This window comes from Protopterus annectens, chromosome 9.part0 (assembly GCF_019279795.1).
Source record: "Protopterus annectens isolate FY-2018-M chromosome 9.part0, PAN1.0, whole genome shotgun sequence".
NCBI classification, from domain to species: domain Eukaryota; kingdom Metazoa; phylum Chordata; order Ceratodontiformes; family Protopteridae; genus Protopterus; species Protopterus annectens.
Window position 1 is genome coordinate 444,548,715 of NC_056743.1, and position 13,532 is coordinate 444,562,246.

General features: G+C 39.3%; 1 protein-coding gene across 2 annotated transcripts in view; it reads left to right on the forward strand.

The window, feature by feature from the left end:
• IKBKB (inhibitor of nuclear factor kappa B kinase subunit beta) overlaps nt 1-13,532 on the forward strand; it is a 1,482,168-nt gene that overhangs the window by 1,150,302 nt on the left and 318,334 nt on the right. For both annotated transcript variants that reach the window (XM_044082985.1, XM_044082984.1), the window contains one exon: nt 3,049-3,172. In XM_044082985.1, coding sequence (XP_043938920.1) covers nt 3,049-3,172 — 124 coding nt within the window. The remainder of the gene's footprint in view (nt 1-3,048; nt 3,173-13,532) is intronic.

Sequence of the window (13,532 nt, forward strand, 5' to 3'; positions counted from 1 at the left end):
CACCCAGTATTAGGCTGTTTGGTTCTATCTTAATATTTTCCAGTATGTTTAGAAAGGTGTAGTGAGAATCTTGGGGTATGGTGGGGATCTGTAGCAAGCTACAATTTGGATTGCAGTCTTACCTAGTGTTAGTTGCACTTGGAGAATTTCAGACACATTGTGTTGGCCAACTAGCCTGGTGGTGTGAATATCCTTGGTGAATATTGACACTCCTCCACTTTTAGTGTTTCGGTCCTGGTTTGGTGGCCGAAAAGTGTGGTAAGAGTTGTAGCCTGGTATTGCAGGGGTGCTCTCTGGAGCCTTGAACCAGGTCTCAGTTACTGCACAGATATCGATGTTCTCCATTTTTAGGAGTGCCTCGAGAGAGTGCATTTTGAGGTTTAGACTTCTAGCATTGAGTAGCATTACCTTCAGATTTTGCATGCTTGTACCTGTTACGGTGGTGGTTTTGTCCTTTGAAGTTTGCCTAATAAGGCACTATAGGGGTGGCAAGAGCCTTAGCCAGTAACCTGAATCCCAGGGCGACAGGTGCAGACCATCTCTGGCAAAGCATCGTGGTCTGTCAATCATGTCATCCCAGGCAGACAGATACTGGATCCCCTTTGAATGACACCATAAGCTTAGCCAATTGTTGAAGTCAATCATTTTATCCTTATATTGTGGTGGTATTCTGGGCGAAGGCAGGATGCTACTCAGGGCTAGGGTCATACCTGCCTGGGCCACATGATCCGAGAGCTCTTCCATGTCTCTTTTCATGTAGTCCAGGGAGGTACGTTTCAAGTCATTCACTCCAACATGGACAATGACAGAGTCATATTTGTACTTGTTGTGGAGTGACTTGAGTGCATGCGTTATGTAGCAGATCCTGGCACCCGACAGGCAGCTGACTGTAATTTTCTCCTTATTCAACCTGGTGAGAGGGACATCAGTGTGCCGGACTATAGAGTCACCTATGACTAAAGTGTTAGGTACATTGTCTTGCCTTAGGGGCTGTTGCTGGGTGGCACACTGGTGTTGTGAACTATGTGACACATTGGTTGTGATTGGTGTTTGTTTGCATTTCAGCTTCAGAGGTCTTTGTTGCTTGGGCAGGTTACAGTTAAGGGCCTCTGCATATGTGGATTTAGTGTTGCTATATGTGGGTGTTGGTGGTGCGGGTTTAGAAGGGCTATGTGTTGCTTGAGATGTAGTGTGGGTGTTAACCTTCTCCTCTTGACTGTTTAGCACAATCTTGGGTGGAGAGAGCTTTGCTTCCATTTTGGCTATGTAAGTGCATCTCTCACAGGTTGTAGTGTTGGGTGGTAGGAGGAGAGGGTTGTCTGTGTACATGAGACAATTGCTGCATTGCCCCAGTATGCCCAGATTCACCAGGTGGACAGGAGAAATCACCGGAAGCTGACCCTTGGACATGCTTGGTTTGGGGCTTTTTTTTTTCTTTGTAAAGTATAGGAGCTGTTTCCTTAGCAAGGTACTTTGCAATTATAGGCTGTTTAGTGCCTACTATTAATTTCTCCTTGTTAACAAGGGATTCCCATGAATAAACCTCCAGAAGTAATCAGGGGTGAGTTCCACAGAAGGGGGGCTTGTTTAATTTGTCAAAGTTGGACATGAGTTATTTTATCAAGCCCAGGTATTTATAGCGGTGGACATTTATGAAATTGGTAGAACTTTAGATGTATGGAATGAGTCCATATGATAAAGTTGATCTGTGGTTGCTGAGAGATGTGGATATTATTCCAGCTATGCTGATATTATTGGGTTATAAGAACAGGCTTTCTTATCAGGGCTACTAGCTAGATGCTGCATCACTTCTCAGAGAGAGGGTTGCAGTACTTCAACAGCTTGAAGGTTAACCATATCTTGTTTAAAGAGGTGTGAAGTCAATCCCAATGTTTATTCAAATCTTCAGTTATTATTTCTTACTTGATGCGAGCTGTTGGTCATTCACAGCTGTGACCACATATGGCTTTCAGATGATCAGCAGGAACATAGATGTCAACAGTCTCTTAATATTTTTAGCACAGCCAATGAAAACAGTGATGGTAAAGGAATGTCTGCCTCGTACAGGGGGAATTTATCATGATCAGCTGAAAAGGGTATGCCTTGCCTAGATAAAGTAACTACCCCATACATCTGTTGTGAGTGTGGTACTGCCTAGAAATGAAAAAAAAATAACAAACCAGGCAATGTAGTGTGACTTTGTTAACAATACATAGCTTGTGCTGGGTCTTTGAAATAGACAGTGAGTCTGTAGGCTGAGGTGCAACTATAGTTTTTTTTTCCTAATGTTTTTAACAGGTTTATTAAATTATCACTTATGACACAGACAAGCATACATTAATAGAAAAGAAAACAAAAAATATTAACCTGTATTTTCTTTCTTTATAACTCGTCAGTCCAACATTACATAAAATACCTTTTTCCTGGCTTCTCTTAAACCTCACTCTTCCTCCAGAAGTAGCCAGTAAGTCAAGAATGTATAGATTTATGAGAAAGAATTATGGCAAAGCCTGGAAATGCCATTTTGGAGGCAGGCAGTGATGAAATGCTGTTTGAAAATTATGACGATTGCTTTTGTTGTAGGGATGATAAACATTATAGTGCTGTGAAAGGGAAGGAATTTATGTAAATAACATAAAATGCAATCTAAAGTGAGCGGGCAGAGCATACACACAGAAGATGAGGGAAGGTAAAGCCGATTACTTGACATAAAATATGTAAGGTGAGGAAAAAAATTATCCATTTAGTTAAAAGACGTAGGAGACAATAGAATTGGGGACAAAATCTTAAGGAGAGAATGAAAGAATATCAAGAAGGATAGGAGGTAATAGAGATCCAAAATAGTTATATATGGATTGATGGAAAATACATCTACTGCATTAGAAGACTTACATTGATGATGCAAATTTCTTTCAGCTCTCAAATGCAGTTTCTGTCTTGAATATGATAGTCAAAGTGTAGAGCTGATGTTTCTTTCTTAGTTTGGTATCTCCACTATTCCTGCAACTTCTCTAATTTTGCTTGCACTGTTTTTTGTTTTATTTCTAGTACAAGATCCGAGGAAGGTACTGCCGTACACAAACCTTCGTAGGGCATGGGGCCAGGCATGGCATACAGTTCGAAGCCTAAAAATGGACTACTACAGGCTGAACCAGGGTCAACAAGCTGCAATGTATGTATACCTTTTTTTCTTATTCTTTCCTTTCATACAGGTTCATAGCACTTACTAATCCATGCAGATCTTAAGAAGCCCAGCCTTGCATTCCCATGGTAGTCTTTAGCCCTTATATTTTGTAAATGAATGACAGAAAGGTAAGCAGAACAAGGAAATGTTGGGACATTTACTTGTTGCCCCTGTCCATGAGGGATATTAGAGCTAAATCAGTGCTGAATTTACAGTTTCCGATCCATTCATCCAAATTAGGTTTGAATAGGGTAGATTATATCTGTGCAACCTGAGAAAGGTTGCTGCTCAGTGCTTAAAGTTATATTGTAAGCAGTATTACTATCTCAGTTTTCTTATGGGGGGCATGGATGCTTATTAGGGATGCAGAAGGAGTTAAAAGGCTAGTAATTTGTGAAGTAAGCATGCATGACTCTGTGCCTGTTGTTAACACTATATAGCAGGCATTTGGTCATAATCTGCTGCAATTATTTGCTGTAGGGCACTTACTGCAGAAAGTTTCCTCTCAGAAACATGTCTTTTCACGTATGATATTAACTTTCACTGCCACCCGGTCAGTTAGGTTATGGGAGGTATGTGGACTTTAAATTATTCAACCTTTCTTTCAGCTGCGCACAACATGACTCACTTATAGATGGGAGAGTGCTAGTGTGGGCAAGCCAGTAACAATGACCCATAATTGTGCACTGAAAAAGAGAGGTAGCAGTGAGTCTGTTATCTTACCATGGGAATTGGTCGTATTGCAAGTTAGTCATCAATAAATTGAGTGTTATTTCTCTACATGAGAAAAATACCACTAATTCTGTTAATTTCATTTTCCATGCATCACTTAATCAGCCAAATTACACAGCTCAATTTCAAAGCAATTCCAGTGTTCTCCTAACAGTTATCACAAGCAACAGCTAACTACACTAAGGGGAAGACCCATCAATATAAAGTGAGCATCAAAAACATTATATTCACTGACCTTTTAAAATGACCTATACGCAGAATGCTGCAGGCTTTGTGGGACTATATAGGTTAAAAGAAAAACTGGATACCAAAAATACACAAAGCAGAACGGATCAATAAAGGCAGTCTTCCTGCACTGTGGGTACCACCAATAATTCCAGTCCAAGTTGTTCAAAGCAGTTCAGAAACCTTTTATTACCATAAAACAAAACAAGAAAAATATCTAAGTTAGAGTGGGACATTAATGAATACCGTTCAGGCACAGCATATATGCTTGAAAACAAGAAACATCATCAACAGAGAGCACCCTATTATAGACCCAATTCATTCCCCTCACACAATCCAGTTTCTCACAGTAGAGATGAGTGGGTAGAGTATGGGGGGGCAGGCTGAGAATCATCATTCTGGTAAAAAATTTGGGGAATATCACGATCTTATTTACAATAGAGACGAGAATATCCTTTTAGAAGAGGTAGGACCCAGGAGGTCCAAAAGGATAAAGAATCGAGCCCCCCCAACAACAGTCATATGCCCAGGTAGCGGGGGAATACCATTACAATTCCAACAAAAGGAGGGCACATATGTAGAAGAAGTTAGTACAGAAATTTTAACGGATGGACTTTCTATAGAAAATACTTACATAGACAGGGAGACCACTACCATTATACATTCTTTGGATAATTTTAATATTTTCAATTATACAGATACTAAAGTCAATGAGACCTATTTTAAACTGTTTACTAAAGGATTTACCTTTGTACCATACAAGGAACCAAGTATTGACAGTATTTTGTAGATATAAAAATGTTTACAAGGAAACTTAATTTCACGGTTATTTTTAAAGATGAAGAACCTAATTTTGGACAAGGAATTTTAAAGAGACGGAGTATATATATAATCCCCCTTTACAACATATTATGAATTTTGAAAACATTCTTTTTAAACAAATTAGAAGTAACTATTTCCAGAATAAGGGCCAATATGAGAGAAACCTAATTTACGATGAAATTAAGCTCATTGATGAACTTAGACGCAATGACAGTATACGGGTGATGAAACCTGACAAGGGTAGGGGTATGGTCCTTATGGACAAATGGGATTACACGAAAAAGATGCTTGATATACTTAACAACAATGCAAGCTACACCCTTGTTTCCAGGAACGAAATTAATATTTCTTATCGGAAAATTTATTACATTATAGATGATAATTTGTTCCAGGGTCTCATTGATTCAGATCTACATGATTTTTTGAAAGTTAAGAAGCCAGTTATTCCTGCAATCTTTGGTATACCTAAGATACACAAAAGTGTACACGACCCCCCCCTATGAGACCCATTGTTTCATCCCAAGGTTCAAAAACACAACCTCTAGCAATATATATAGATATAAAATTAAAGAGATACTACACCAAATATCAGCATATCCTAGTAGATTCCTGGGATTTTTTACAAAAAAATTAGTAAGGCACTATACGATGATAGTACTATATTCATTACTATTGATGTCAAGGACCTATTTTCTGTTATACCCCACTCTATTGGCATGGATTGGTTTGAAACAATGTTGACAGAGATGAAACTTTTGCAACCGGATGAATTTAAATTAGTGTTAGAGAATATGGAACTTGTGTTAAAGAACCATTTTATATTTTTCCAAGGTGATTACTATCACCAAACTGAGGGAGTGGCCATGGGGGCAGCATGTGCCCCCATTTATGCAAACATTATTATGTTATATTGGGAAAGGCATTATATTTTTGGATCAGAATTTTTTCAATACATCAAGAGTTATCGTTTTCTGGATGACCTATTTATATTATGGGAGGGTCCAGAACCATTTATTGAAAAATGTATGGAATTTATTAATAACAGCACCACCTTCCTTTGTTTTACACATGAGACATGCGCCAATGAAATTCATTACCTGGATGTAAAATTATACAAGGATCGGGTAGCTAAAAGATACAATTCTACTATTTACCGAAAAGAAAACTTCTCCAATGCATATCTCCACTTCGATAGTGATCACCCCATTCAGTTGAAAAAGAATGTAGTCAAGAGACAGATGATCCGAGTTGCCAGGATGACAACAGACAGGGAAAATTTTCCCAGAGAATTAGACACATTACAGAGTATGTTTCACCAAAGAGGGTACCCCCACGAATTAACACAAGCCATAAAAGAGTTTGTGATTGATAGATGGGGCACTAAATATATTCCTTTACTAAAAACTGATTATAATACAGAAGTGACTCAGACAAACGAAAACAAAGGGGATAACAATACCGATAAGTTGAAAATATTACCTTTTTTGACTCTTACTTATTATAAAGGCATGGGATGGCTCAAAAAATGCATAAACGATACATGGGATATGTTTAGATCCATGCCCACTAGAGTCACGGTTTTCCAGAATATATTGACTTATAGTTATAGGAGAAACGAAAATTTGAAAAATATTTTGGAAAAGAAAAAAGAAGTAGAAAAGGAAAAATCAGTTTTCACCTGCAATAAAAGAGGCACTTTTAGGTGTGATAGGTGCCCCCAATGTCCTTTCATTGCAGGAGAAAAGGAATTGAAAGTCCCCAGTTTAAGAACAACATTAAGGGCAAAGAAATATAGCAGTTGCTATACAAAGGGAGTTGTATACCTGGCTTATTGCAAATCCTGTTGGAGTTTCTATATAGGTAAAACGGAAAGACATTTAAGGAAAAGGATTTACGAACATATTAGGGACATCAATCGCAAAAATGAAAACAATGCTCTCTATAGACACTCACTTATATGTCATGATGCCAATTTCAAATTTTGGGTCCTGGAGGCAGTGGAACCTTTTGAAAGAGGGGGAGATTGGGAGACAAAACTAGGGTATAGAGAAATGATTTGGCAGTTAAAACTGGATGCATGCAGTGGAAAGGGCTTAAATGACCATATTTCTATCACACCAGCCCTTAAAATATTATCTCAAGATCCTAAAAGACATAAAAAAAAATACAAAAAATCAAAAAATAACAACAGAAACAAAAAACAATACAAAAACAATATATAAGATGTATGATTCTATATTTATATACATATATATTTTTTATATATACATATACTCACTTTTCTACTCTTAACAATTAGATTTTTTACATAGATGTATTATATTATATATATTTTTTACATGTTTTTATATATTTTTTATGTGGTTTGAAAATCTCCCATTTTGTGTCCAGACTTATATAGATTTTATATAGATTTTACACTCCTATTTATATCTATATTTATATCTATATTTATACTAGAATATTTTTTATATCTAAATCCAGTTCTTAGGTTATCCACACATTTATTTTGTGCCCACATTTATTGCAAACTTTTATTGTAAATATTTAGTTATTTATTTACTAATAGTATATATATATATATATATATATATATATATATATATATATATATATATATATATATATATATATATATATACACACACACACATTCTGGATATCTCATTTGTAACATTCTGTTTTTAATTCACAAAGCATATCAATCGGTTAGTTAATAAGATTGTGATTTTGGATTCATTGTTTTATTGCTTTCAATTATTCTTAATTGGTTTTCATATAAATGAGTGATGGAAGCATTCATTAATTGATTCTGAAGAGGTCTCCGTGGGAGGCAAAGCACTAAATCTTGTTTTGTTTTATGGTAATAAAAGGTTTTTGAATGGCTTTGAACGACTTGGACTGGAATTATTGGTGGTACCCACAGTGCAGGAAGACTGCCTTTATTGAACCGTTCTGCTTTGTGTATTTTTGGACTATATAGGTTAACAACGGGGGGAAACGGAAGGCTGAAATTTCAATGAGCTTGTTGTTAACAGAAGATTTGGGGATGATGGGGTGAAATGCACATCAAAGGAAGAGGCTTATTGAGAGAAGACTTTGACTCAGGGTTTTAAGGATCATGTACATTATATGTTACTTCAGTGGGGCTCAGAAGTAGTGTCTCTGGAGCAGGCAGAGCCAAACTTGAGTATGGTAAGTTTTGTGTGCAGCATATTTTACATCCTGAAGTCACACAAATGTAGACTATGGAAAGTAGAGTGAGCGTATTCTGCATGCTGTTTGAGTACAGAACACATTTGAATTTGCACACCGATTTCCAAATATTTAGCATTAAAATTGTGAATTATAACTGAGAACTGCCCAGGTAGCTGATGTCACATGCCACTTTCCTTCTCATTGATGCATGTTGGCAACCATCTTAATTAAATGTTTATTTATTGTCTGGCATAGGACAGCTATTTTGTAGCTGCACAACCATTGTTACATATGCAGAGTTACACTTCCAGCCTGCACGTTCCATTCCCATTTTGTGACTTCCTATACCTGAACCACAAGTTATAGTGTGTGCACTCTTTTCTTATAGAAATCAAATGTTCAAAGTAGAGATTGTATTCAAATTTAGAAGAAAATTGGCTTTTAATTTCCTTAACTGGTTTGTGCCAAAAAGATTCAGAGTGTGGACCAGAGAACTTCCATCTTTCGTGATTGTTCTCTGTGGGAGAATGCAGACAGGGTGGAGCCCTCACTGTCACCACATGTGGCCATGCATGCAGAGGTAGGCTGTTAACAGGTTCATAGGTAAGTACTAGGCTAGCTGCCCTTGCAGTCCATTTTAAGCCTAGCCAGTTTCCCTTTTTATGTTCAAAATGACCTATCCAATTTAGTTATAGATTGGTCTTATCCATCCCTTGATTGATAATTATATATTACCCCTAAAGACAATAACTGGGATTATACCATAGAAAATTTGAAGGGACCCATGGATGGGATATAGCATTTAGGAGTTGCCTCTCTCCATTAGTAGTACAGGGGGCGGTACTGGGATAAGTTTTCTTTTTCCCATCTATAGATAGAAGTTGCGCTTTAATATGGACAGGGATGAACTCTGTTTAATATGGATGGGGGGGAGGAGTCTGTTGCACAGTAGCATTATCCTCTGCAAGATATACCTGTCCCTCCAAACCTGTTAATGTTGCAAAAGAGGTTTAGATCCCCATACTGAGTATTTTTGATGCCATTTGACTTGCTGATGTGCAGTAAATCCATCACTAATGGGTTGGAGGATTTTGTATGCCAGATAGTGGACACCTCATCACAAAAGGGTTTTCATCCAGGAAAAGAGGTCATTATTCCCCTCTACTCAACACACATTAGACCCATTATAGAGTACAACACCCCTTTCGGAATGTACCTCACAAGACATCTGCAGCAGCTGGAAAGGCCACAGAAGTACCTCACAAAGAGGATTACTGGCCTCAAATAGATGCCCTACACTGACCATCTCAAAAAACTCCAGCTTTACTCCATAGCATATCGCCTACTCCGAGGTGATCTCTGCCTAACATATGTCAAACCCAGAGCTGTTGGACATGCTACACCTAAAGAAATCCCAATCCCTCTGAGCTACACGCTGTAGGGACCTAAACATTGTCACCACAATAAACAGGACATGCTGGAGGGATAGATTCCTGCCCCAGAGATTTCCCATACTCTGGAAAAAGATACCCATCTAGGTCAAGCAAAATTCCTCATTAGTACTCTTCAAGAAAAGTTTTGATGAGTGGATGGGAAATAGGAAATACACCCCGGGGATCACTTCTTTGGCTCTGAGGAGCACAGGAAAATAACTTTCTTGGGTGGCGTATGCCAGGGAGCCTTGTTGGCTAGGCTTACTTAGGTCCTTGGGCCAATAGCTTAGTACCTACTTATGAACCTCTTAGCAGTCTGTAGGATACAGACTATAGTAGAAGGGCTTTTCAGTTGGTCCATGTAGGACATTTTTAGGCTTTATATCCTTTTATAAGGTATCTCTTTGGGTGTTCCACTTGTTGCATAATATTCAACGATTGGCCTAATGAGGGTTAATTAAAAGGAGCAATGACATCCCTAGATCTAGACACAATCTCTTTGTTCGTAAGCTGTGCAATATAGAAGAACTTTCTTACAACAGTAGACATAATTTGGTCAGAAGTTAGGTCACTGTACACATAAGTTTCCAAATCCCAAACAACAGAGTCGACACTTAGGTGCGCATTGTCAATGTGATGGTCCCGTGGGGTAGATGACTTCCCAAAGGATATAATAATGCATATATAATAGTCCATAATTTTGGCACCAGTTATTTATTTGAGATAAACCTTCCTGCTCGATGACTAAGTCATTTTGGGATTCAGTAGCTTGCAGTTATGTGCACATTTAGCCAGCCGGAGCACTTTGGTATTGGTTACTACTTCAGTAAAGTAGATGCCAAACAGGAGGGGCATCAGTACAGAACCCTGGGGGACTCCACTGATAACTTTTCTCTTTGTGGAAGTAACTTCCCCTATTTTGATGATCTGCATCCTATCTGTGAGCCATTTGGCAATCCAGTGGAGGATGTAGGATTTTTTTCTGGTTTATTTAATTTGTCTACTATGCCTGAGTGGGGATTTCTGTCAAAAGCTTTGTCTGGGTCAAGGTATGCGATACGTACCATTTTGCCTTCATCCACTACTTTGGTCACCTTTTCAAACAAATCAACCAGGTTGAATAAGTATGACCTGCCCTTGATGGAGTCATTGTTTGGAGGTTCCCTGTGTCCTGATTGATTAACTTTAGGATAAGTCTTTCCATGGCTTTGCATATGAGTTTGATCAGTCTTATGGGTTTGTAATTGCCTGGGTCTGAGGAAGACCTTCCTTATGCAAGGGAATGACTACATGTTCTTCGTGTTTCACTATTGCAGTCATTACATTTGGGTTATCTGCTTGCAGGTAGCCCTCAGTTGGCCTGATTAACAAAGTCTTGGGTCCTGTGTTGGTTGCTGTCCCTTCTTCCATGACGTCAGGTCGTCAGGGGTATAAAACATGCATTCGACGCCATTACATCAGTCTTTCTTGCCGTGCGGTACCCGAAGCAGAAGCAGTTCGCAAGTGCCGGTCGGCCGACTTCTGAAATTTTCATTTACGAGTTTCAGAACCGAAGTCTTCAACTAAAGCTAAGTACCCCATTGGGGAAACTTTTTCTTGCTCCTTACCGATGTCAGTAAAAGTTAATACTTGCATTACTTGTGGAAAGCAAATACCTCATAAAGACTTTCATTCGTACTGTATTCCTTGCCTAGGCCCTGACCACGACATACCTTGCTGTCGGTTTTGTGCTTTATTTAATCAGCACAATATCCTTCGTCGGTATATTTTCGCCTCTAAATATTTCGGTTTTATTATCCAGAAATGTTGTTGGTGAGCTATCTGACTCCCAGGATTCCAAAAAAATGCAAAGATAAAGAAAGAGACAGGCCGCCGAGGTCCAAAACTGCCAATGACGCTTCTCCTAAGCCAGTCGCCAGTTCGCATTGAGGCACTTTCGCAGCCCCTTATACCCACTACTTCTGATTTGTAGGTCTCTATTGAGACCCATTCGGAGTCTGATATGCCGTGAGATGTTTCAACTATGGAACCCGCAGATGCCTCTACCTTGGATGGGTCTGGAGCCGCTGTGCAGGCACCGGCTTCTTAGGGTGTATTCAGGCCTATGGACTTGCATATTAAATCAATGCCTCCTTCTTCACTTAGGCCTAAATCTCGAACCATGCCTAAAAAAAACGATGCTCAGGCCTCTATGCCTAAAAAACAAATGATAAGAATGGCTGAAGATCTAATAACTCTAATCAGGGATAGCCAACCCTCCCCCTTCTAAGAGACCTAGGACTGAAGTTGTTTATGAATTTTCTGACCAGGATTCTGTTTTTTCTGATTCTTCTGATGATCTGGATTTGCCCTTATCTACTTATGAAGATTCTGATGCAGAGGACTCTATTCCCTCTTCTTCCCCTCCAGAGGATTTTTCTTTTGGTGAGACCTTGCATACTCTAAGGGAGCATTTCCACTCTGAAAGCCAGGATTTTGCTGATTCAAAAAAGAGGCTCAGGGATTTCTTACTTCTGCCTCAGCATAGGCCTTTAGCTATTCCTCCTGTAGTAGACATTGTTGATGATGCCTTTTCGGAATCTAGTTTGGCCACTGCTCCCAGAAAACCTGACAGATACTACAGGGTCCCTGAGTCACACAAGTTCCTTTTTAAAAATCCTATTGCGGATCCAGAGACTATTTCACAGGGGCCCAAGGGCATTAAGGCTTCTACTGCTAAAAATCCTACCCCTTCTGATAGAGACTCTAGGGCGCTGGATAGATGGGGTAAGAAGGTTTACACTTCTGGAACCTTGGCCATTGGGGCTTTAAACTGCCAGTTTCATATGGTATCAGCAACATGTTATTGGATTGCTTAAACAGAAAATGATGTTGATTCCTGACTGTGTGGAAAATAAAGAATTACAGGATTTAATACATTCTGCTGAACAGGTTGGAAAACATACTTTGCAATGTGGTTTTGATTCATTAGAGGCTTCTTGCAGGGCTGCTGTTACTGGGTCTGTGATCAGAAGGCATGCTTGGCTTAAGGAGCAATCTTTACCTGATCATGTTAAAGCTAAATTGTTGGATGCTCCCTTAAATCAGGACCGCCTGTTTGGCAACAAGGCTGAGGAAGTTCTTAAAAAGATGGAAGATGAAGCTAAATCTATGCAAACTGTTAAAGATTTCTTACAAGTTCAGCCTTCTAGATTTAGTAGGCACTGGCCCTATAAAAATTGGTCCTTTCCAGCCCCTTCCAGGTCTTCTCAAACCAAACCAAGACAAAGCAGAAACCCCAAGTTTCAGTCCCAGGAGATGCACAGGACTAAGCAGTGGGGGGCCTCCACTTCCAAATCTGGGAGTAATAAGTCTCCCCCCATGGTAAACTGCCTCAGTGACTTCCTTTTAAAATTTCCAAGCACTTATCAACTGACTGCCCCTTTGATTGGAAGGATTGCTCTTCATGCAAATAACTGGGAGCTCATTACCCAGGACAAATGGGTTTTAAATATAGTGTCCCAGGGATACAGATTTCCACATGTTGCCAACACGAAACTGGTGGCTGGGCCTACCCCCAAATCAGTGGGCAGAGGCCCAAAAACAAGTACTTTCTCTCTTAACCATGGGGGCTATTCAGTTGGTACCAGAAGAGGAAAAGAGAAAAGGTTTCTACTCGAGAGTTTTCCTGGTACCCAGAAAAGACAATTTATGGTGTCCTATCCTGGACCTGTCTACTCTAAACACCTTTCTGGAGAATCCAAAATTCAAGATGCTGACTCTTCACCAATTGCTTCCTATGCTAGGCAGAGATGCCTGGTTGGCAACACTAGATTTAAAAGAAGCATACCTGCACATCCTAATCAGGGAATATTGCAGAAGATACCTTCACTTCAAAGCAGGCTACACACATTATCAGTTCTCTGCACTGCCCTTTGGCTTATCTGCTGTGCCCAGGG